The sequence below is a fragment of the Lithobates pipiens genome, unplaced genomic scaffold (assembly GCF_037356315.1).
Source record: "Lithobates pipiens isolate NorthernLeopardFrog02 unplaced genomic scaffold, aLitPip1_a1.2 Scaffold_8, whole genome shotgun sequence".
Lineage (NCBI taxonomy): Eukaryota > Metazoa > Chordata > Amphibia > Anura > Ranidae > Lithobates > Lithobates pipiens.
Genome location: NW_027507903.1, coordinates 345,923,175 through 345,948,121, shown reverse-complemented (window position 1 = coordinate 345,948,121; position 24,947 = coordinate 345,923,175). Strand labels below are relative to the sequence as shown.

General features: G+C 42.7%; 1 protein-coding gene across 1 annotated transcript in view; it reads left to right on the top strand.

Annotated features, from left to right (window-relative positions):
- RAD50 (RAD50 double strand break repair protein) overlaps positions 1-24,947 on the top strand; it is a 471,242-nt gene that overhangs the window by 162,213 nt on the left and 284,082 nt on the right. The window contains exon 12 of the mRNA XM_077473261.1: positions 6,234-6,391. Within this exon, the coding sequence (XP_077329387.1) occupies positions 6,234-6,391 (158 nt within the window). The remainder of the gene's footprint in view (positions 1-6,233; positions 6,392-24,947) is intronic.

Sequence of the window (24,947 nt, the reverse complement as noted above, 5' to 3'; positions counted from 1 at the left end):
CATTTGGAGTACCTAGGCTTACTGCTGGACTCCGTGGAAGCGAGAGTTTTTCTCCCCTCAGACAAACTGCAGACTCGCAGAGATGCGATAAAACTATTGATGAACCCCAGGTGGTTGTCGCTGCACTTCTGCATGAGTCCCGGGCCTCATGGTGGCCTCCTTTTGAGGCGGTACCATACGCAGTTTCACACCAGAGTCTTGCAGAAGGAGATATTGACAAAATGGGACAAATCTCTGTTTTCCCTGTATCAGCAGATTTGGGTGAGCCAGTCAGTCAGGGACTCTCTGCTCTGGTGGCTGAGGTCCCCAGCACTTTGGTCTGGGAAGGTGTTCCTACCTCTGCATTGGACAGTGATCACAATGGACGCCAGCCTGCCCGGCTGGGGTTGGAGTACTGGGAGTACAGTCGACCCAGGGCCTCTGGTCCGGGGAGGAATCAAAGTTGCTGATCAATGTACTCGAGCTACGAGTGATCAGGCTTTGCCTCTCCACATGGTCGACAAGACTAAGAGGGCATCCGATCAGGATCCAGTCAGACAACGCCACAGCGGTGGCATATGTCAACCATCAAGGAGGAACAAGAAGCTTGGCTGCAGCACGGGAGGTCACTCGCATCTTTCAGTGGGCAGAGCGACATGTACCGGCCTTGTCGGCCATTTACATCCCGGGAGTAGAAAACTGGCAGGCGGACTACCCAAGTCGGCAGATGCTGGACCCAGAAGAATGGGCGTTGCATCTGGAGGTGTTCAGGCTGCTGTGCCTGCGGTGGGGCACACCAGACGTTGATCTCCTGGCCTCCTGCCTCAATCAGAAGGTCCCGAGATTCATATCCAGGACAAGAGATCCTTCGGCAGATGCGTCAGACTCGCTGGTGGCTCCATGGGATCAGTACCGACTGATCTATGCTTTTCCTTCGCTAAAACTATTACCAAGCCTGCTCCGCAGAGTGGAGCCCAAGGGTATTCTAGTGATACTGATTGCCCCAGATTGGCCTCGGTGTCCCTGGTATGCCGACCTATTACGCCTGGTTGCAGATGCTCCCTGGCGACTACCGCTGCAAGAAGACCTTCTGTGTCAAGGTTTGATTCTCCATCCTGCTTTACCATTGCTGGATTTAATGGCGTGGCTGTTGAGAGCCAGGTGCTAAGGAACCGGGGCCTGTCGGACTCTGTGATTTCAACTATGTTGAGGACACGAAAATCTTCTCGGAAGATATACCATCTTACCTGGAAGGCTTACATCTCCATGTGTGAGAAGAAAGGGTGGCGTCTGCACACCTATTCCGTTTCCAGGATCCTGCTGTTCTTACAGCGAGGAGTAGACCAGAAATTGGCTTTAAGCACCATTAAGGCACTAATATCAACTTTGGCTGTTTTTTTTCCAACGACCCCTGGCATCTCACTCTCTGGTGAGCACTATTATTCAAGGGGTCCGGGATGTAGTCCCTCCGGTGCATCCACCTTTGTCCCCGTGGGATCTGAACCTGGTGCTATCGGCGCTTCAGAAACCGCTGTTTGAGAACATCAGGGAAATTCCCTTATTGACTCTTTCACAGAAAGTGGTCTTCCTACTGGCCATTACATCTGGCAGGAGGGTTTCAGAACTGGCGGCCTTGTATTGCAAGTCGCCTTATCTGGTTATCCATAAGCATAAGGTGGTGTTGCGTCCACAACCTTCTTTTCTGCCGAAGGTGGTTTCGGTGTTTCACATCAATGAAGACATATTGTTACCATCTCTCTGTCCTAAACCGACACATCCTAAGGAGGTGGCCCTTCATTCCCTGGAGGTGGTCCGGGCTCTAAGGGTATATTTGTCTGCCACAGCTCCCTTTCAAAAGTCAGACTCTCTGTTCATTTCAGTAGCTGGTCCAAAAATAGGTATGGCGGTCTCGTCGGCCACCATTTCCAGGTGGATCAGACAGATTGTGGTACAGGCCTATGCCTTGAAGGAGCAGGTGCCCTCCTTTCCTGTCACGGCCCATTCCACCAGGGCAATTGGAACCTCTTGGGAGTCCGACATCAAGCGTCAGTTGCTCAAGTGTGTAGGGCGGCGACTTGGTCATCCGTTCACACTTTTACCAAATTCTACAAAGTGGATGTAAGCGCATCTTCGGATGCATGTTTTAGCTGCAAAGTTTTGCCGGTGGCCGTGTAATGTTGCAATTCTGCACTCTTTCCTCTGTTTTTAAAGAAAGTTACTTTTGAGTATTAATGCACTGTTGCATTTGTTGACCGCAAGTTCTGATGCATTTAGATAAGATGGTGACTCCCCTGTTAGGGAACACCGTTGGTTGTGGGTGAAGTTTATTTTTGCTGTTCCCACCCCTCGTTATGACACTGCTTGGGGACGTCCCTACGGTCAACATTAATGGAGCCGTGTCAGTCAGTGAACAAAAGAGAAAATAGGATTTTTTGTACTCACCGTAAAATTCTTTTTTCTGAAGTTCACTGACTGACACAGCACCCTCCCCTCCTATTGGTTTACGTTATACTGCTTGTTGACGTACTGAGCTGCAGGAAGCAAGCCAAGGGGTTATTACCAGAGGGACCGCCCCCTGGGCGGAACTGTAAAGTTATGTGTTTTCACATGTATTACATGCTCTGCCTAGTCCTCTCCTGAAGGTGGCTTAATAACCCTACGGTCAAGATTAATGGAGCTGTGTCAGTCAGTGAACAGAGAAAGGATTTTAGGATAAGTACAAAAATCCTATTTTTCTTTATCGTACATCACAGGACACAGAGCCACAGTCCATGGGGTCCCTGCCACCATCTTTACTATTTCTGCTAGGGCCGTGCTAGGGCCTTAAGAACGACAGACTTACTTTCTTGCTTGTTCCTGTGAAGAAGTCGAGGTAGCAGCAGACTAGGAGGGAATGCATAAACCGGTGAGAACTGATCCCACGGGGTCACCAATGCATCTGTTCCGCATGCGAGTACATCCCTTGTTCTTGACACAAAGTTGTCGACTCTGTTGTTGAACCTGGACGCAAACAGATCTACATCCTGGATCCCCCATCTTTGGCATATAGATGTCTGGGTGAAGGAACTATTCCCCCGGGAACAACTGCTGGTGGTGACTTAAGTAGTCTGCTTGCCAGTGCTCTACCCCTGGAATGAAGATTGCCGAAATACACGGTATGTTTTTATGCCCAGGTTAGGATATGGTTTCTGGGTTCCTGGGCTGCCTGACTTCTGGTGCCCCCTTGGTAATTGATATAAGCCTCTGCGGTGGCATTGTCCTATTGAATCCTGACAGGAGAATTCTGCAACTTGAATGTCCAGGCCCTTAGGGCTAGATGCACCACCTGAATTTCTAGAATGTTGAGGGGCAAGGTCCTTTTGGTTCTGGACCTTTTCCCTTGGACAGACGCTTGTTCCATGACTAGTCCCCAACCTGAAAGGCTGGCATCTGTTGTCGCCACCTTCCAGGTAACCAGTAAGAAGGATTTCCTCTTCTGCAAATTCTTTGATATCCTCCACCAAATGAGGCTCTGGCGCACCTTTGGCGAGAAACGCATTGAAAAATCTAGAGCCTGAATCTTCTTGTTCCAGGCCAATAGGATACTGTTTTGCAGAATGAAACTGAGCATAGGGAACTGCTTCGAATGAAGCAACTATCTTTCCCAACAACCTCATACAAAGGTGAATGAAAGAATCCTTCTTTGCCCTGACCCCTTGGACCAGCTCCTTTATGTCGCTGATATTTGCCACGGGTAAAAACACCTTATTCTGGGCTGTATCTATGACCAGACCCAAGTACTCCAATCTTCTTACTGGCTTTAAAGAAGATTTCTCTAGGTTGAACCTGACGGTGGAGGCTGTCGTGATTGCCCGGAGGCGGATTCCCCTGGCACTGGAGAAAGAGCCGTTTATATGAGGGACGTTTACTCTTTCTTAACTGGCGAGAGGTTTGAAGAATAAAATCTCTGATTGCGTCAATTGTAAAGCACAAAGCTGCTGGCAGCTCAGTTAATTCCAGGGCTTGCTGTTCAGGGAACACCTTGAGCACTTGTTTCAAGTGGTCTCAAGGATTGACTTACCCCAATTGCTGCCACTGCAGGTTGAGCCACTGAACCTGCCAGGGAGAAAATATTTTTTTTAACAGGAATTCCAATTTTTTACCAGTTGGATCCCAAGCATTTGCGCATTGTCAACCGGACAAGTCAAACTTTTATTCACAGAGGATGTAGCAGCGTCAATTGCTGGTATACTCCACATCTTGGTGAATTTTTCCTCCATAAGATAAAGTGTTAAACACTTTTCATCTGGGTGATTCCACTCAGACTACATAAGCTTTTCTAGTAATGAATGGACAGGAAAGGCACGCAAGGCTTGCGGAGGCTTTAGGCTGGATTCACACCTATGCATTTTTTGTGCTTTTTGCATTTTTCAGATTTGCCCTACAGAATGTGTTCCATAGGGAACCATGTTAAATGGACTGTAGTGCAAATCTGCAAAAAGCACTAAAAATGCATAGGTGTGAATCCAGTTTTAGTGAACCCAAACAAGAAGTGGGCTCTTCAGCCGACTCTGTTACAGGTAGCTTAAATGTGGCGTGGAACATTTCAGTAAGAGAATGCACCAGCAATTTTTCAGTATTTAAAGCTGAAGAAGGTCCTTCCCCACTTGATTCCTCGGAAGAGGAATCATCAGCCTGTTCAGTTCCCTGAGGGGGATTCATTTTCCCCCTCCCACAGTTCCTCCGTTTATGGATCCTGGGTGGTACAAGGAGAACTAACGCGTTTTCTTCCACTCTGATTAAAGCCACTAATCTTTCCTCTAAGCCACTCATAGCTGAGGAGAAAACCTGCTCAGTTATATAGACGGGCTGAAGTGTCGGAAGCAATTGCAGCCCCTGATGGCTCACTTTGACAAGCCTCCTTAGATCTGGATGGTGTTGCAGAGGGAGGGTTCTTGGGACCTGAGGGCGACCTCTTTGTGTCCTTGGTGTCTTTGTGGCACTTGAACCACCTCCTTGGGTCATAGTGCCGAGCACAAACGCAGAGGTACCACCAAAAAAATGCACCCGCTGCTATTAAGCTCAGCCTGACTGTCACTCACATGCCACATGTCCACTCTGTGTCCCTCCTAGCTGTATGCACCTGAAAAAAGGTGCATTTTATAGCTATGCAGCCCGCATTGTGGATGCTAAAACATAACATCGCCCCTAAGTCTCGCCCCCTTCCGGCCACCAATCGCGCCCCCTCCCCCTCTATTTTAAAATGGAGCTTTTTTCCGCATGAGCGGGCTCTGATCCTGCCTGGACCGCATGGAAGAGGCCTGGGGAAAGAGGAGAGGAGGAGAGCTGCCCATGGGAACCGCTAATTCCATGCTGCCTCTGCCTGGAGGAAAGCTATCCAGGTGGGGGGACATTCCTAGGAGAAGAAAACGCCCCTTTCCCACGACTTTATATGGAGCCTGGGCCAGAGGAAGTGTGCAGCTTGTACACAGATGAGACTGACAAACATGGAACAGGTACATGCGCTTGACAGCCTCTGGTGGTGACTAATAGGCATAGCAACATTTACTTTAAAGGAGAAAACCCACAAGAATTAGAAAAAATCCTTAGGAATCTCCCTTACCTCATCCAGCTGCAGGGTTCTGTGTTAACAGACCCAATCTTCACCTCTCACAGTGGGCTCTGTTTAGAAAACCTTCAGGGACTGGGGCCCACTTTTTTTTTTTATCGGGGGATCCACAGCCCTGGGCCTGTAAAAAGCACCCTGCCAGGATTATGGCTGATTAAAAAACAAATACTGGATCCCGCTCTCTAAAAAGAGAAGTGTTACAGGTAAAACCTTGTTTCTTCGGATACGAAGCCCGGGTACCATTCATTTCGGCCTGGAAAAGACAATTTGAATGGATCCGGTTGCATAGCTAGCCCCAATTAGGAATATTCTAGTGGAGCTCAGCTCAGCACAGCACATCTTTACTCGTGACCAAAACCTAAGACACTGCCAAAAAAACATAGGTACTCCCGGTAAGGGGAGGGGTTATATGGGGAATTGAACTTCCTGTTTAGGGTGTGCCAGTGTCCACCACCTGAAAGTGCTATATAACTCATACAGTTATTACTGTGGCTTTGTGTCCTGTGATGTACGATAAAGAAATACTTTAGTTGCAGAGCACTGCAAATGGTAGTGTTGTAAAGCACATTTCCCAAATTAATAGTTTTCTTTTTTGCTACTCTACCTAGCTTACCTTACCTATACAATTTTTTTTTTTTGGTTATAGGCTGAAAAAGAGGAACATATTCGAAAGATAAAATCCAGACACAATGATGAATTGACTTCTTTATTGGGATACTTCCCAACTAAGAAGCAGCTTGAAGACTGGCTGTATGCCAAGCAGAAAGATATCAATCAGACACGGGACAAGCTGGCCAAGTTGAAGTAAGTTCCTGAAGCTGTTTTTGTTGTAATAACAGAATATAAAGTCATTTTAGCCTTGCTTATGGCAGGGACACCACTTATTTTTGTTGTCACAGTAATTACAGAATTTATGGTAGAAAATCTTTTAATTTCTAAAAGAAATTCATTCTTCCTTACAACAAAGAATAACTGTGTGGATGGCACTTTTTTTGCTCATAGGGTCTATGAGCACTGGCTTAAAAAAAACTGCTTCTGGAGGAGTTTACCATTTTGTCTGTAGAAGCAGCTAATATTATCCTATGTGTCCATGCACATTAGGACATTAAGAGGCATATTGTAAGCTTCGCCTTTTAGAGGTGGAAAAATCCCTTCTATCTTGCATTTTTTAGAGCAGTTTTCTGGCAGAAATAAATGCTAAATGCTCTGTATGATCTGTTTTTTTGTTTTTTTTTTTCCTGCCAAAAGACCTGGTCCAGGTTGTCCCCTTTTACCACTTATTTTTATACTTACATTGCCACTGTTATGAAGTATTAGAACTTACCCAGACATAGAAGGGGTACAGGTAAGGAAAGTGTCTCTTAAAGTTGCTGCATATGCAGACGATTTACTATTTTAGCCCAGAAGTAACTCTACCCAATTTAATGATTGAAATTATACCGATATGCTTACCGGTAATTGTCAATTTATAAAATTATGAGAAATCCAAAAGTAATGAATCTCACAGTCCCAGAAACTAGAATGTGTATATTGAAATTGAGCTTCCCGTTTAGATGGGTGGTGGAGAAACGTAAGTACAGTATTTAGGGATATATTTTACACCATCTCTAGCCAATGTATTCCAATATACGGTAACTTTTCACAACTGCTTACCAATATTAAATGTGATCTGTGGCGCTGGTGACAACTCTCTCGCACATGGTTTGGTAAAAACTGCATTTTAAAAATGAATGTACTCCCTCGAGTGCTGTACCTTTTTTCAGACCCTTCCAGTGACAGTATGACATAATTTTCTGCGACATATTAAGCGTGAGTTTGTGCAATTTTATTTCTCACTAAGCAAGCAGGGGGCTTGGGATTTCCAGACCCAGTACGGTACTGTCAAGCTGCACATTTAGTACGGATACTGGACTGGTGCAATCATGGTCGGGTAAAAAGCTGGTTATCACTGGAGCAACATATATCATCTATTCCACTTAAGGCCATCCCATGGCTTAATACTCTGTGTCCGGCTCAAGTGAGGGAGCATCCTATCCTAGGTGCTATGCTTAAATGAGTCTGTTTATTAAAACAAACTACTGTAGGTCCTTAAACATCATTACTTTTGGTGCCAATAATAGGAAACCCTGACTTTCCACTGAGGTTGACTTACCCAGAGTTTCGCCAGTTCTTAGCGATGGGCAAGTTCCAATTTGTGGATTTTTGAGACTCATATGGTTGGAAATCCATAAGGGATATACAATCCATGCTTACACCATCTTTACCGACATGGCAGGAGACACAAATATAGCATCTTACTTTACTATCTCAGGGTTCATAATTTTTAGATTATAGAAGACGTGTGCTGTATTGATAGCACCCTCTGATTCACATGTTCCTTTTTTATGTCTGTGTGGGAAAAAGATTTAAATAGATGATTTTCAGCTGATCAAAGATTGTATCCACTATTTCTTGTTCATAAAGTTTATTAAGAAAAAAAAAACGAAATTACAGAGATAGCACAGAATAACATTCTGTCACAGAGCAGGCAAAAGGCATTATATAAAAGTGAAGTCAGTTGGGATGCAACCTATATGAGAAACAGGTACAATAATAAAGCTAGTCAGTAGTGCAAATCGTGTTTCAACTCCTGGAATCTGACAGTGAAGGACAATATTAACACAACCATGAGTTGGTAATAAAATGTAAGGAGGATTAATCCATAAAGACCAGGGTAAACATGACCGCTGGTCAATTCAAAAGGTCTGTAACATGTATTGGGTAGGTAAGTCATAAAAGTAGGTAATTACAAGGAATACAGCATGTTTCGGAGATCCAAGGATACCGCTGTAGGGTGTATGATTAATCCCACCGAGGATGATCTTTATAGATGCAAGTCATCTAAAATAGGTGATGCATATGATAAGAAACCAAGGAAAGTCAGAAAGTGCAGGAGGGGAAGTTTAGGAGTAAGAAGGAACGAAGAGAGGAAGGCCCCTGGGGAGATGTAAACTGAAATTGCTCAAGATGAGAATTAATTTAGAAATGTATCTATTATTTCATACATAAATCTTCTATGTCTTCGAGACTGCAGGAAGCAGAGTACAAGCTCTTGACTAGATGTTATAGATCTCCAGAGAAGCTTCACTGTATGTTTTCTAATGCAGACTCCATTTGTTGGCTCTGCAGAGAAGAAATGGGAACACTATTCTATATTTTCTAGACATGTCCCAGAAATATCCCCTATTGGCAAGAGGTGTGCGCTTTGATTAAAGATATCTCTGATCTCTCCCTTGATCGGGACCCAGCAGCATGTTTGTTACATCTCAGCCTTGTCTTGAGGGGTAGATATCGCCAATCGGTGGTAAGACATCTCATACACGTGGTGAGAGAGTGGTGAAATATAAGGCATTATTTCCCTGAGCCTGTGTATGTAAGTCGCTATATGGCCTGGTCATGAAGGGGGGGGGGGTAGATATTCCAGAGGTCAAGTGGTTAATATGGTGGTTACCACAAAGAAAATTTTGCAGGGCTCTGTGAATCATCCTTGCAAACGACAATTATATAATGTTATTAAAGCGGGAGTCCACCGGGACTCCGCGTTTTTTTTTTTTTTTTTTTTTTTTTAAAAGCCAGCAGCTACAAATACTGCAGCTGCTGACTTTTAAAATAGTGACACTTACCTGTCCAGCGCGCCCGCGATGTCAGCACCCGAAGCCGATCTCTAGATCGTCTGTAAGGTGCTGCCGCCGCCATCTTGGGTATGGGAATCAGGAAATTGAGCCTTTCGGCTTCATTTCCCGGTTCCCTACTGCGCATGCGCGAATCGCGCTGCGCAATAAGGACGGTCCCCGCTGCGTCTGGGATCTGTGTGTTTCCCAGCAGGCAGCGGGGCACTTGCGGAAAGGGGCGGGCACTTGTGGAAAGGGGAGTAATCTACGCCCCTTTCCGCAGAGAGCTATCCCGGAAGTGGGTGCAGAATACCTGTACTGTACAGGTATCTGCACCCCCCTCCCCCCTGAAAGGTGCCAATTGTGGCGCCGGAGGGGGGGGGGGGGGTTCCGATGAGCGGAGGTCCACTTTAGGGTGGACCTCCGCTTTAAGTAGAAATGTAATGGTCATTTATTGTTTATTTTCTTAAGGGACATTCATTTAGCAGGCGCGCCAGGTACATACAGTGCCTTGGAAAAGTATTCATACTGCTTGACGTTTTCCACATTTTGTCATGTTACAACCAAAAATTTATATGTATTGGAATTTTTGTGATGGACCAACATAAAGTGGCACATAATGTTAAAGTGGAAGGAAAGTGATAAATGGTTTTCAATTCTTTTTATACAAATATCTGAAAAGTGTGGCGCGCATTTGTATTCAGCCCCCCCCCCCCCCCCCCCCCTACCATCTCTACCATCTTTGCACATCTAGAGAGTGACGTTTTTGTCCATTCTTTGCTAAAGAGCTCAAGCTCTGTCAGGTTGAATGGAGAGCGTCTGTGAATATATAATGAATGTTTGGGAGTTCTAAGTAATTTTCTAGTAAAAAAAAAAAAAAAAAAAAAAAAGTAGATTAGTACATATACTGTGGCTATAAAAAGTCTACACACCCCTGTTAAAATGTCAGGTTCCTGTGATGTAAAAAAAAGAGACAGATAAATAATTTCAGAACTTTTTCCACCTTTTTAATGTGACCTATAAACTGTACAACTCAGTTGAACAACAAACTGAAATCTTTTAGGTGGAGGGAAGTAAAATAAAATATTATGGTTGCATAAGTATGCACACCCTTAAACTAATACTTTGTTGAAGCGCCTTTTGATTTTTGGGTATGAGTCTATCAGCAATGCACATCTTGGCTTGGTAATATTTGCCCACTCTTCTTTGCAAAAACACTCCAAATCTGTCAGATTGCAGGGGCATCTCCTGTGCACGACCCTCTTCAGATCACCTCACAGGTTTTTAATTGGATTCAGGTCTGGGCTCTGGCTGGGCCATTCCAAAACTCTAATCTTCTTCTGGTGAATCCATTCCTTTGTTAATGTGGATGTATGCTTTGGGTCGTTGTCATGCTGAAAGATGAAGTTCCTCTTCATATTCAGCTTTCTAGCAGAAGCCTGAAGGTTTTCTGCCAACATTGACTTGTATTTGGAATGGCTTATAAATCCATCTACCTTGACTAATTCCCCTGTTCCAGCTGAAGAAAAACAGCCCCAATGCAGCATGCTGCCACCACCATGCTTTTACTGTGGGTATTGTGTTCGTTTGGTGATGTGCAGTGTTGTTTTTGTGCCAAACATATCTTTTGGAATCATGGCCAAAGAGTTTAACATTGGTTTCATAAGACCACAACACATTTCCCCACATGCTTTGGGAGACTTCAGATGTGTTTTTGCAAAATTCAGCCAGGCTTGGATGTTTTGCTTTGTAAGAAAATACTTCTGCCTTGCCACTTTACCCCATAGCCCAGACATATAAAGAACACAGGAGATTGTTGTCACATGTAGCACACAGCCAGTACTTGCCAGATATTCCTGCAGCTCCTTTAATGTTGCTGTAGGCCTCTTGGCAGCCTTCCTGACCAGTTTTCTTCTCGTCTTTTCATCAATTTTGGAGGGATGTCCAGTTCTTGGTAATGTCACTGTTGTGCCATATTTTCTCCACTTAATGATGACTGTCTTCACTGTGTTCCATGGTATATCTAATGCCTTGGAAATTCTTTTGTATCCTTCTCCTGACTGATACCTTTTACTAGGATGCGACTAACAAAATGTCAGGAAAGACCTACTAGAACAACTGAACTTTATTTGGGGTTAATCAGAAGCACTTTACCTACTTGTCTACCATGCCAATTCTGATGCGTCTCTCCTACATGTAAAAATCATATTTTTTTGCTGGAAAACTACTCAGAACCCCCAAACATTATATATGTTTTTTTATCAGGGACCATAGGAAATAAAATGGGGGTCGTTGCAACGTTTTATCTTGCATGGTATTTGTGCAGCAAACTTTCAAACGCCTTTTTGGGGGGGGGGGGGGGGGGAGTTTCATGCATCAAAAACAAAACCGTAAAGTGAAAGATGATATGCTGAGTAAATAGATACCTAAACTGTAACACTTTAAAATTGAGCACATTCATGGAATAGCGCCAAACTTCGGTACTTAATCCCCATAGGTGACGCTTTCAATTTTTTTTAAAGGTTACCTGTTTAGAGTTGCAGAGGAGGTCTTGCACTACAATTATTGCTCTAACTCTAACGTTCGCAGCAATACTTCACATGTGTGGTTTGAATGCTGTTTACATATGTGGGTGTGACCTACGTATGCGTTCGCTTCTGCGAGCAGGAACCGGGTGCTTTTAATTTTTATTTTATTTATTATTTCACATTTATTTTTATATTTTGATGCTTTTTACATTTTTTATTTTTATTTTTGATCACTTTTATTCCTATGACAAGGAATGTAAACATCCCCTGTCATAAGAATAGGGCATAACAGGTCCTCCTTATAGCGAGATTTGGGGTCTATAAGTCCCCAGATCTGGCCCCTAGGCTGGGAAGCCTGAAATAAAATAAAACGAGCTCCTCTTTCCAGCCGAGGTGGCGGCATTTTTTCAAGTGTAAAGGCCAGGCGTGACATCATAACATCGCGCCCAGCCTCCGAACAATCATAGCGACTTCGGGGACCATCTGGCCCACCGGAAATCTCTATGGTCAACATCCAGTGCAGTTCAATCCCTTCTCCGGCTCACCGATCGCATGGGTGAGCCAGTAGTAGCATGTGAGGGTGGCAGAAGGGGGGGCGCCTGTAAAAACGATAAAGCGGCTGAACAGCCGATATGATTGTGCTTACTGTGAAGAGAATCGCTGACTGTAAAAAGATATCTGAATGATGTCTGTAACTGCAGGCATCATTCAGATACACCCACTGAAAGTCTGCGACAACATATGACGTTGGGTGAGCAGCAAGTGGTTAAATGATGGCAGGTGTGTACTGACTCCTATTTAACATGAGTTTGAATGTGATTGCTTAATTCTGAACACAAGTACATAGACAGTTATAAGAGAGTGTGCACACTTATTCAACCACATGATTTTTGTTTTTTATTTTTACTTCCCACCCCCCTAAAAGATTTCAGTTTGTTTTTCAATTGAGCCGTACAGTTTAGAGGTCACAATAAAGGTGGAAAAAGTTCTGAAATTATTTATCTTTGTCTAATTTTTTTTTTACATCACAGAAACCTGACATTTTAACAGGGGTGTGTAGTCTTTTGCTATCCATTGAATATAAAAACTGTCAGAATTGGCCCAGTATTGAAGTAATTAAAAAACCTCTAAGGGTCGGTTCACACAGGGGCAACACGACTTTTGGAGGCAACTTGGACATGACTTGGGGCGACTTACAACAAGACTTTAAGTCGCCCCAGGCCAGGCAACTTTTGCCGTGGCCAATCAGAGAATGAGCACTGAAGGGGGAACTGCACGCCAAATTAAAAAAAAAAACGGCATGGGTTCCCCCTCCGAGAGCATACCAGGCCCTTAGGTCTGGTATTGATCTTAAGAGGAACCCCCTACGCCAAAAAAATGCAGTGGGGCCCCCCCCCCCAGATCCATTCCAGACCCTTATCCGAGCACGCTACCCGGCCGGCCAGGAAAGGGCGTGGGGGGTGCCTTGGGGAAGGGGGGGCCGTGCGGAGACAGCGATGAGGCAACATCACCAGAAGAGAAGAACAGAAGACCTCTTGTAAAAGAGCTAGAAGAAGGCGCGGTGGCCCGGCAAGAAGAACCGAAGAGGGGGACAAGATCCCCAAAGTCGGAAGAAGAGGGAGGTGAAGAAGAATGCCGGGCTCCTCCGCTATCTTCTGCTAGCTCTTTTACTAGTGGAGGAGCCCGGCATTCTTCGCCGCCCTCTTCTTCCGACTTCGGGGATCTTGTCCCCCTCTTCGGCGAGAAGATCCCCGAAGATGGAAGAAGACCCCCGGAGCTGTGCAATAAACTATTTAACCCTTGTGTGTTGTGTGTTTTTTTTTTTTTTACATTTTTTTCACAGGTGAATGGGTAGGGTAGGGGTACATTGTACCCCATACTCATTCACATAGGGTGGGGCACCCCTTCCCCATGTTGAGGGCACATGGCCTGGTACGGCTCAGGAGGGGGGGGGGCGTGCTCGGATAAGGGTCTGGTATAGATCTGGCGGGGACCCCCATGCCATTTTTTCAACGTAGGGGTTTCCCCTTAAAATCCATACCAGACCTAAGGGCCTGATATGCTCTCGGAGGCAGAACCCATGCCGTTTTTTTTTTTTTTATTTGGCGTGGAGTTCCCTCTTGAGAGCTGATCATTTTGTGAGAGTCGCCTCCGTATAGACGGAGATCCGACTTGGAAGCGACTGCCATTGAAATCAATGGGTACCAGTCGCCTACAAGTCGGATTGAATTAGTACAGGAACCTTTTCTGAAGTCGGAGCGACTTCAGTAGTGTGCATTAAGATGGCTCTCATTCACTTACATAGATTTTTACATGTAGCATGACTTAAGGCGACTAGGGGTGACCTGAAGTCGGATCTGAGTCACCCCTGTGTGAACCAGCTCTAAGGGCTTCACAGAACAGCTGTATTTATACTGAGATTAAATTACACGCAGGTAGACTCTATTTACTGATTAGATGACTTCTGAAGGCAATTGGTTCCAGTAGATTTTAGCTAGGGGTCTCAGAGTAAAGGGGGCTGAATACAAATACAAGCCACACTTTTTAGATATTTGTATATTTGTAAAAAAAAAAATTGAGAACCATTTATCGTTTTCCTTGCACTTCACAATTATGTCCCACTTTGTGTTGGTCTATCACATAAAATCCCAATAAAATACATTTACGTTTTTGGTTGTAAAATGACAAAATGTGGAAAATTTTCAAGGGGTATGAATATGTTTTCAAGGCACTGTATGTGTATACAGGCTCTCCTCACTTAGGCTACTTTCACACTGGGGCGGGCGGGTGATTATTAACGGCTCTTTACCATCGATTTTGCGGTGCTATTCAGCCGCTAGCAATGCACTTTTAACCCCTACTAGCGGCCGAAAAAAGGGTTAAAACCTCCTGCAAAGTGGCGCTGCAGTGGTGCTTTGGCGGCGCTGCCCGATTAATCTTAAAGGGCAGGGGCGCTTTAGAAACGGTGTATACACCAATCCTACAGTGCTGCAAAAATTCTGCTTGCAGAGCATTTTTTACCGTCCTGCAAGGAAACCACAGGAGTGGCTCTTTACAGGTGCTATGTAGGTGCTATTTTTAGCGCTGTAGCGCCTGTAAATCGACTCAGTGTGAAAGTGGTCTTAACGACCATATTCTGTTCCAGCGACCAGGTTGTTAAATTGGTCACTGAACAAGGAGCCACAAGTAATCAATATTTAAAGCATTCTTAACTACTGTATTGTATTCTGAAAAAAGGTCTAAACACAAAGCTCTAACTCAATAAAAAAAAATTAATTTGCAAGTACAAAACACAAAAATTTTAATAATAAAAATCCTGTACTGTACAAAACGATTAAGTACAGTGCCGAAAAAGCTGGTCGTAATTACGAGCGGTTGAGGAGAGTCTGTATTGTAAATGTGTATGTTGCACTTGGCAATTAGATTGTTGAGTACCCGGATGGTAGTGTATATTTATAATTTTTGTTTTGAGTTATTGTATATTAACCACTTTACCACTGGGCACTTAAACACCCTTAATAACAGACCAATTTTCAACTTTCGGTGCTCTCACATTTTGAATGACAATTACTCAGTCATGCAACACTGTACCTATATGAAATTTTTGTCCTTTTTTCACAAAAAGAGAGCTTTCTTTTGGTGGTATTTAATCACCACTGGGTTTTTATTTTTTGTGCTATAAAAGAAAAAAGACCTAAAATTCTGTAAAAAAAAAACTAAAAATAAATAAATTGCAAATTAGTAATTTTTCTTCATACATTTTGACAAATTTTTATACTACTACATATCTTTGGTAAAAATAAGTACAAATTTGTGATATTTTATTTGGTCTTTGTGAAAGTTATAGAGTCCACAAGCTATGGTGCCAATATCTGAAAATTGATCACACCTGAAGTACTAACGGTATCTCATTTCTTGAGACCCTAACATGCCAGAAAAAGTACAAATACCCCCCCAAATGACCCCTTTTTGGAAAGAAGACATTCCAAGGTATTTAGTTAGAGGCATGGTGAGTTTTTTTGAAGTTGTAATTTTTTACCACAATTTTTTGCAATATCAAGATTTTTTTTTCACAAAATTGTTATATCAGGTTATTTCTCACACACAGCATATGCATACCATAAATTACACCCCAAAACACATTCTGCTATTACTCCCGAGTATGGTGATACCACATCTGTGAGACTTTTACACAGCGTGACCACATACAGAGGCTCAACATGCAGGGAGAGCCATCAGGCATTCCTGGAGCACCCAGGCCAATTCTGACATTTCTCTCCTACATGTAAAAATCATAATTTATTTGATAGAAAATTACATAGAACCCCAAAACATTATATATGTTTTTTAGCAACAACCCTAGAGAATACAGTGGCGGTCGTTGCAACTTTTTATCTTACACGGTATTTGCGCAGCAATTTTTCATTTTTGGGGAAAAAAAAAAGTTTTGTGCTCTAAAAAAAACAGTAAAGTTAGCCCAATGTTTTTGCATAAGGTGGAAGATTAAGTTACGCTGAGTAAATGTATACCTAACATGTCAGCTTTCAAAATTGCACATGCTCGTGGAATGGCGCCAAACTTTGCTACTTAAAAATCCCCATAGGCGACGCTTTAAATTTTTTTTACTGGTTACATGTTTTGAGTTACAGAGGAGGTCTAGGGCCAAAAACATTTGCATCGATACCTCACGTGTGTGCTTTGAACACCATTTTCATATGTGGGCGGGACTTAAGTGTGCGTTTGCTTCTGCATGCGAGCACACGGGGACAGGGGCACTTTAAAAAAAAAAAATATTGTTCATTTTATTTTAGTTTGATGCTTTTTTCCCCAAAAATTAATTTTTTTGATCACTTTTATTCCTATTACAAGGAATGTAAACATCCCTTGTAATAGGAATACGGCATGACAAGTCCTCTTTACAGTAACATATAGGGTCAATAAGACCCCACATCTCACCTCTAGGCTGGGAAGCCTGAAATAAAAAATAAACGTTTCTGGCTTTGATGGTAGCGGTGAGTCAGTAGAAGCATTGGAGGGCGGCGGAAGGGGGAGATGTCCCCTCTCGCCTCCCGTAAGAACGATCAAGCAGCGGAACAGATGCTATGATTGTTCTTATTGTGTAGGGAATCGCTGTCTGAAAAAGCTGATATCTGAATGATGCCTGTAGCTGCAGGCATCATTCAGATACCCCCCCCCCCCACAAACTCAAGGATGCCATATGACGGCCAGTGGGCGGGAAGTGGTTAAAATGTTTTTTTTTTACACCAAAGTTGTCCATTTATACAATATTTCTAACACATAGCATGTACATACCAAAAATGACACCCCAAAATAGATTCTTCTACTCCTCCTGAGTACGGAGATGCCACATGTGTGAGACCTCCACAGCCTGATCACACACAGAGGCCGAGTACAGCTGAGCATGGCTGGGTATCACCTAGTATGGCTGGGTATCGCAGGGTATCACTGAGTATCACTGAGTATGGCTGAGTATGGCTGTGTAGTGCAGGGTATCACTGAACATGGCCAAGTATGGCTGGGTATTGCAGGTTATCGCCAAGTATGACTAGGTATTGCAGGTTATCACCGAGTATGGCTGGGTATTGAAGGGTATGCCTGGGTATTGCAGCATATTGGCAGGGCATTTCTGGGTATTGCAGCGTATTGGCAGGGAATTGCGGGGTTAATTGTCGGTGAGCAGCGCTGTGGGCACTACAGATCCAGCCCACAGCGCTGCTGACAATGATCTCTCCCCTCTCACTGTACCAATCGGTACAGAGAGGGGAGGGAGAAACCGGCATCATGACATGAGGTCGGTTTGTTTACAAGTGATCACTCCGTCAAATGAGATGAGCGGCCGTTTACCATGACGCGGCGGTCACGGATGCTCTCGAGTGCTCACCCCAGGGGGCGCGCGATAGCGGAATTCTGGGAGGATGTCAATGTAGGTTCTCCCAGAGTTAAGCAACCGCCCTGTAGCTGTCCTTCAGCTATGGGCCAGTTGTTAAGTGGTTAAAGCTTATGAACGTGTGGAATATTTAATAAGTGATTATAAAAAAAAAAATTGCGTTTTAAGCCCAGTGTGCATGGGCGCTTACAGTCATTGTACTTCAGGATTTTTCTGTTCTGGTGTCATGATTTTTAAAATGAACACTAACCCTAACAGAAACATATATAAATTACAGCGCTCACAATAATAAACAACCTAACTAAATAATCATGTAATACAATTCATTAGTAAGTGAATGTTCATATATTAGTGAACGATGTGCTCCAAAAATTCGAGGTGCGCAACACCCCCTCCTGTGTCCCCACTCACCAGATGGAATGGACCTTTTAGCTTTTCAGTCTAGGGGTCGTTTCAGGCTTAAAATGATGGCCAGGGATGGTAGCTTTACATCGATTCACAAAGCAGTTCTCACATGCTCATGATAATCATCCATAGATAATAGTACCCAAAATGAGATAAAAGGAGGGGACTATAGTGAAGTACTGTTTGGCAATATTTTTATTGCACAAATAGAGTGAATACTTACAAAATGCAGTGTAAAAACAGGCATATAGTGTCAGGAGATTGCAATAGGAAACGCAGCTCTCAGCGTGCGTTCCACTGATAACCGAAAGCGACGTCTGTTGGACTCGGAACCGGAAATTACATCAACACGTTTCACCCTCCCACAGGGTGTCTTCAAGGACCTTATTTCCAGTTAGGAGAGCCGTCAATAAATACAGGGAGGAGGACCCCACCCCTTTTACTCCAATCAGATTCTATATGCAGAAATTTAACTTAAAGGTCCTGATGGTCGCACTCCAATGAAAATTATTTCTTTGTTATAATGAATCCATGCAGCAAGGTTAAAACCACTAACGCTTTTCACACTTTTATAGCCGGTGCTTATTCATAGCTACGTTTTAAAATAATGAGACATATGCAAACAGGCAAAACCATTAGTTGGTGTAATTAGGCATTGTGTACGCCCACTACAGGTGATACAATGCTCTTAGTTGATCTAGGTGTCCGTTTATGAAGCAGTGATCAGTGGAGATCCAGAGGATCGCCGCTGATCACAGCCCATAAACAGTTTATAAACCAGAGATAATCAGGGGAGAAGTGTTTGAACTTGTTCTCCCGCCGATTATCTCTGCACACTGAGAATCCTCATAGAATGGCACAGTAACGGTCACTTTATGAAGCTGCGATCTCAGCGCTTCACTGGTGATCTGTGTCAGAATTCACACTCCCCGATTCACCAGCTCAGAGGTGGAGAACCGGGGAGTGAAGAAAGAACACTGTAACCATGTCCCCCTGTCATATTTATGTGTATATATATATATATATATATATATATATATATAATGTGTATATGTATATATAATGTGTGTGTATATACATGTATGTATAATGTCTGTGTGTGTATACATGTATATATTATGTAGGGGGACTCTTTATTTCACTAACATTAATCACACCGTGTGTCAGTGTATTGAGCTGTGATGATTTATCACTGCTTAATAAATTGACATCTCTGTGTATCGGTGAATTTCTAATACTGTAATCTCGTAAAGTCTCACGAGATTCCAGTATTAGGGGCTGTGCTCCAGTGTTAGAAGCGTTTGTAGATCGCTTCACTCCTCCAAGGGTGAAGCGATCTACTCCGCTTCATAAAGTGGCACACAGAGGAGAAAGATCTCCTCTGTGAATGCCGGAGAATGAAGCAGTGAATAGATTTCACTGCTTCATAAAAGAACACCATAAAGACAAGTCAGCTGGAATTCTCTCACGTGATCACAAGGTTAACTCTTCACACAAAAATAAAAACAAAGAAGCCAAACCCATGAAAGATATATGACTAAAGACCAAACATTTGACGGTGATGCATGCTTAACATAATTAAACCACTTTAAACAGGTGAAGAATATCCCACTCAAGATAGTCTTCTAAGAACAAAAAAAATGTGTTTAACAAACTTTCCATAAACGTGTGCATATATGTATATGTACTTTGATAAAAATGCCTGAAGAGTTTCCTGGCAGAAGCACCTGTGCATGCCTAGCATTAGAAATATCATGTAAATATATAGATACATAGGAATAAAAATATCTAAACATTGCTTTTGCGCATGCACAGGTAGGTAATTCCAAATTCTGTCAAAAACCCTGAATCTGGGTTTACCTAGAGTGAACTACAGTTGCATGGGCCCTTAATAGCAACAACCTGAAGAACAAGCAAAACGATTTTTTGGTTCATGCTTTGGGTCTGGCTATAAGCCACAATATCTTTTGGCATGAGAAACCGTATTTTAGACAGAGGAAAGGTATAGCCATGGGGGCCAAGTATGCTCCCTCGGTGGCTAATTTGTTCATGAGCCAATGGGAGAAAGAAGCCATTTTCAGTGGAGCTATACCTCAATTAATATTCTATAAACGCTTTGTAGAAGACATTATTTGGGCAGGTACTCAGGATTCCTTCTTCCCAATTTTATCCAAAAATTGTAAAAACAGATATGGAATTTCATTCACAGCAACATTTGACCAACAAAGCAGTGCAGCGCTGAAAAAAAAAAAAAAAAACCCTATTGGTATTATAAAAAGTCTCTCAAGATGAACAACATAAAAAGGAAAATGATAAAAAATGTATCAACAGTCTCTGATGATACTGATCAACAATCCTTCATTCTTCTCAGTGGATAGAATGCATACTGATATCCTTAATCACTGATTAATGAACCGCTAATGAAGTCCCGTTCAGGACGATTTGCGTGCGGAGGACCTTGGAATGTCACTGCAACCACCTTTCTGCATTGTTTAAGTGAATATTGTTTATACATGCCTATAATTCAGCACTAGATGTAGTGCCTTGTATGTGAGTACCTGTCTTTTGGCAATAATTTTTTTTTTCTATACGGTCTGCACTATATATATTTTTTTATTTTTAACATCTATGTGGGGAGTTTGAGCCATCATTGATGACAATGCTGTGATATCCAAGGAGCTGAGTTACACCCTTTTGATCCACCTGAATCCTGGTATATGACCACTGGCAGAGGCGAATGCTCCATTTGACCTATCTGTTTAGTCAGGGGTCAATTGTTTAAGGTGAGCAGTTTGGCTGTCTGGTGATTAAGGATATCAGTATGCATTCTATCCGCTGAGAAGAATGAAGGATTGTTGATCAGTATCATCAGAGACTGTTCATTTTTTTTATCATTTTCCTTTTTATGTTGTTCATCTTGAAAGACTTTATATAATACCAATAGAGGTTTTTTCACTGCTCTGTTCATGATGTTTCTTTGAGGTTTTTGTTATATTTACCTTTAGTGTTCAGCTGCTCCGTTACTTATATTTTAAACAGAAGGTATTGTTTTGCGCTGACTGATTTTGCATTTAATATTTGACCAACAAAGCATTTATTTTGTGGATCTTGTAATTTTTAAGGATAATCACCAGTTATTTACCAAAACTTATTTTTAGGGAGTGGACAGGAATGGATACATTTCATTGGGAAGTTGCCACCATCCAAGATGGTTACGTGCAATTCCCAAAAGCCAATTTATGAGAGTAAGACGTAATTGCTCCAAAAAAGAGGATTATGACATACAGGCCCAGATTTTATCTGATTTGAAGAAAAAGGCAAAATTCCAAAGATTTAGCAAAAACCAGGTTAGCAGTAAGAGATATGAAGAGAGGGGATCTTTTTAATAAGAAAAAATTAAATGAAAGGGACTTTGGAGTTGCTTTCATTACTGGTTTCACACGCCAACACAAACACACAGAAAAAATTATTTGTAAGCATTGGCCTCTGCTGTTAAAGGATGCTGACCTAAGATATATTACCAGGTAGACCACAGTTTATACTAAGCCCCCCCCCCCCCCCCCCCCCCTACTTTACATATAAAATTAGCACCCAAGGTTATAGACCCACCCTAGAAGTTATGTACTACTTGGATCCAAGTGGGTTTTTTTAAGCTGTGGAAGGTGTGTAATGTGTAGGACTTCCAAACACAGGGTAAGGAAGACAACACATTTCACCGCTTACTCTTCTGGCGAGTCCTTTAAAATCAGGAAGTCCATCACCTGTGGAACCACGCATGTCACATATCTTCTATCATGTCCATGTGGACTGCAATATGTGGGTAGAGCCACTAGAAAACTAGGAGTATGACTCCGTAAACATGCTAATAGGATCAGGAAGGGCTATTCGTACCACAGCTTGTCCAACCACTTTAGACTTCATCATGGAAGAGATCCGAGTTGTCTGACTTTCTGTGGTATAGATGGGATTAAAGGTCACTGAAGAGGAGGTAACCTTAAGAGGGCCATCTCTCGTAATGAAACCCAGTCGATCCATCATCTGAGGACGATGAGCCCATTGGGGTTGAACATTGAACTGGATTTGAATTGTTTTGTTGTCAAATTGGTAACATTTTTATTTTAATCTTTCATATTTCATTATTTTCTGGAGATTTCATTGATGATTTTTATTTTATTTTCACTTTCAGCCTTTCTTTTTCAGTTTCATTTTTATTTAATTTTTTTTTTTCATTTTTATTTGATTTGAAGTCTGCAATTGAGTGAATTAATATTAAATTTAAAATGTTAATGTTTTTATTAAAGCGATTGCTTGTATACATTTGTGATAGGGGTTTGCCGTTATGTAATGTTCTTACTTGAATTTGCGTCAGTTGGAACAATTGGCATTATAGGAATCATGAAAGGAATCTACATCTAACCAGTATCATGGCCACTAGTCTCCCACAGGGGGATTAACCATGTGGTAGAGGAGACTTTTGTGCTACTGACAAAATGGCCACCATATAGAATCTGATTGGCTGAGTAAAAGGGGGAGGTCCTTCTCCCTGTATTTGACGGCTCTCCTGACTGGAAATTAGGTCCTTAATGACGCCCTGTGGGAGGGTGAAGCACGTTGATGTAATTTCCGGTTCCGAGTCCAACAGTCGTCACTTCCGGCTATCGGTGGAACGCACGCTGACAGCGAATTTTCCTATTGCAATCTCCTGACACTATATGCCTGTTTTTACTCTGCATTCTGCTTTTATCTCATTTTGGGTACTATTATCTATGGATGATTATCATGAGCAAGTGAGAGCTGCCTTGTGAAGCGATGCAAAGCTGCCATCCCTGGCCACCATTTTAAGCCTGAAACGACCCCTAGACTGAAAAGCTAAGGGTCCATTCCATCCAGTGAGCGGGGACACAGGAGGGGGTGTTGCACACCTCAAATTTTTGGAGCATTAGCACTTGTATCACTTTTAGCGCATATATATATATATATATATATATATATATATATATATATATATATATATATATATAATATTTTGTTAACACTAATCCTAAACCTTTTTAATTTTTAAAGTTTAACAAAATCTGAAATTTCTTCAACTCGTGGTAATCTCTACTTGTGGATTGACCGCTCTTTCTTGCATCACTGAAACTGACTTGCTTACTCATGCTGTCATCGTAGTTCAACACTTCCCTATTCTGATCACATAGTTTGTAAGGAAAACTCCATCTTTTGTGTGACCAGTAACTGAAAAAAATAACCCTTCTCCCACATGTGGCGACCTTCATTTTGGATGGACTTCTGTTTATTGCGTAAAGGAAACTGAAATGTTTGGCTCTTGTTTTCTTATGAACTCATTCGAGGAAATAGTGCCACTGAATTCAGACAGTTTTGTTTTTCTTTCTCTTCTATTGAAGGACAAAGGAAGTAATTTACTTTTGGGTTTACTGCTCACCTACAGGAGGATTGGACTCCTATCCTCGTACTTATCAGTGCCTCATAATTAATAATACCTACTGCGGTAGACAAAAAAAATATACACTCCGCGTCCTTCTAAATAACTGTTCTGTTAAGAGCATTTGAAGTTTTTTTATAACAATGCTTACGTAGGTATTACATTAATATTGCAGTTGTACTTTTAAGGTAGCAAGGGGCATAAAATAGGCAGGCTAGCTTCTTATCAGACTGTAAAGAATATGTATGCATAATCAAAACATTAGTGCTGTGTGTAGAATATAAATGCAGTGTAAAATACATAAGCAAAGCATACAGAATTAAATAGTTCTTTAGCATTTTTTTTCCATCAATCAATACTCTTCACTACTATACCTACATTTTTTTATATTTCGGCTATCTGGCACAGCCACCCCCAACTTAGTTTTTGGAGTGCCGAGTCTGCTGGACTGGACATAGCTGGTATAGCCTGGAACTGACCTATGGGCACTGGGATCAGTGTAAGGCGCTTTTCAGACTCAGTGCTTGCCCTTTTCTAGAATACCCACTGCATTATTAGGCCAATTGGCTGGGGCAACAGGTGCTACTTCATTTACATTGCTTGCTGGGTTCCTTTAAAAACCTGGTCTACACTGTAGAAGGAAATTACGGTGGAGGGCGGAATGCTGATGCCATTCTCTGGGTGGAGTGTTGCCTGCACTCTGTGCTCCCTTTCCCTCTAAGTGTTACATTTCCTCACTGCTGCTCCAATTGCCCTGTGGGACACCGATATTCTGTTATACCACCCCTGCTGTAATCTTTTGGGCCTGTGTTTGTTTAACCGCTTGCCTCCGGCTTGCGAGCGGCTCATACAGACACAATCAGCCTGTGTGGCTGCAGTGTGTTCGGTGTTCAGAGCATGAACGCACCCTTCCCGGCCAACTCCTGTTGTGGTTGGACACATTGGATTGGATTTGTCAGCAGGTTTTAGCCAGTGATTTATGACTAAGACCTACTGATCAGCTTTGTCCAATCGCAGCCCAGAGCCCTGTATTGACCAACAACACAGAGCTCTGTACAGAGCGAATGATCTTTAGTACAAAGCAGCACACATTACACATTGTTAGGCACACAGTTAATACTTTGATCGCCCCTAGATGTTAACCCCTTCCCACGCAGGGTCATTAGTACAGTAACAGTGTATAGTAATAGTGTACCTCCCAGGCACCGTCCATTATTGTCAGATTGTCTGCCGCACTATTACAGTCCTACTATAACATGCTGATCACCGCCATTACGTGTGTGTGTGTGTATGTGTGTATATATATGTATATATACAGCTACGTGTATGTGGCTCCGCCCACTTTCTTAAGCAGCCCAATCATGGCTGGTGTTTGATAGCTGCAGGGCCCCTCCCACCCCCGACATCACGCTGAATTCTGACA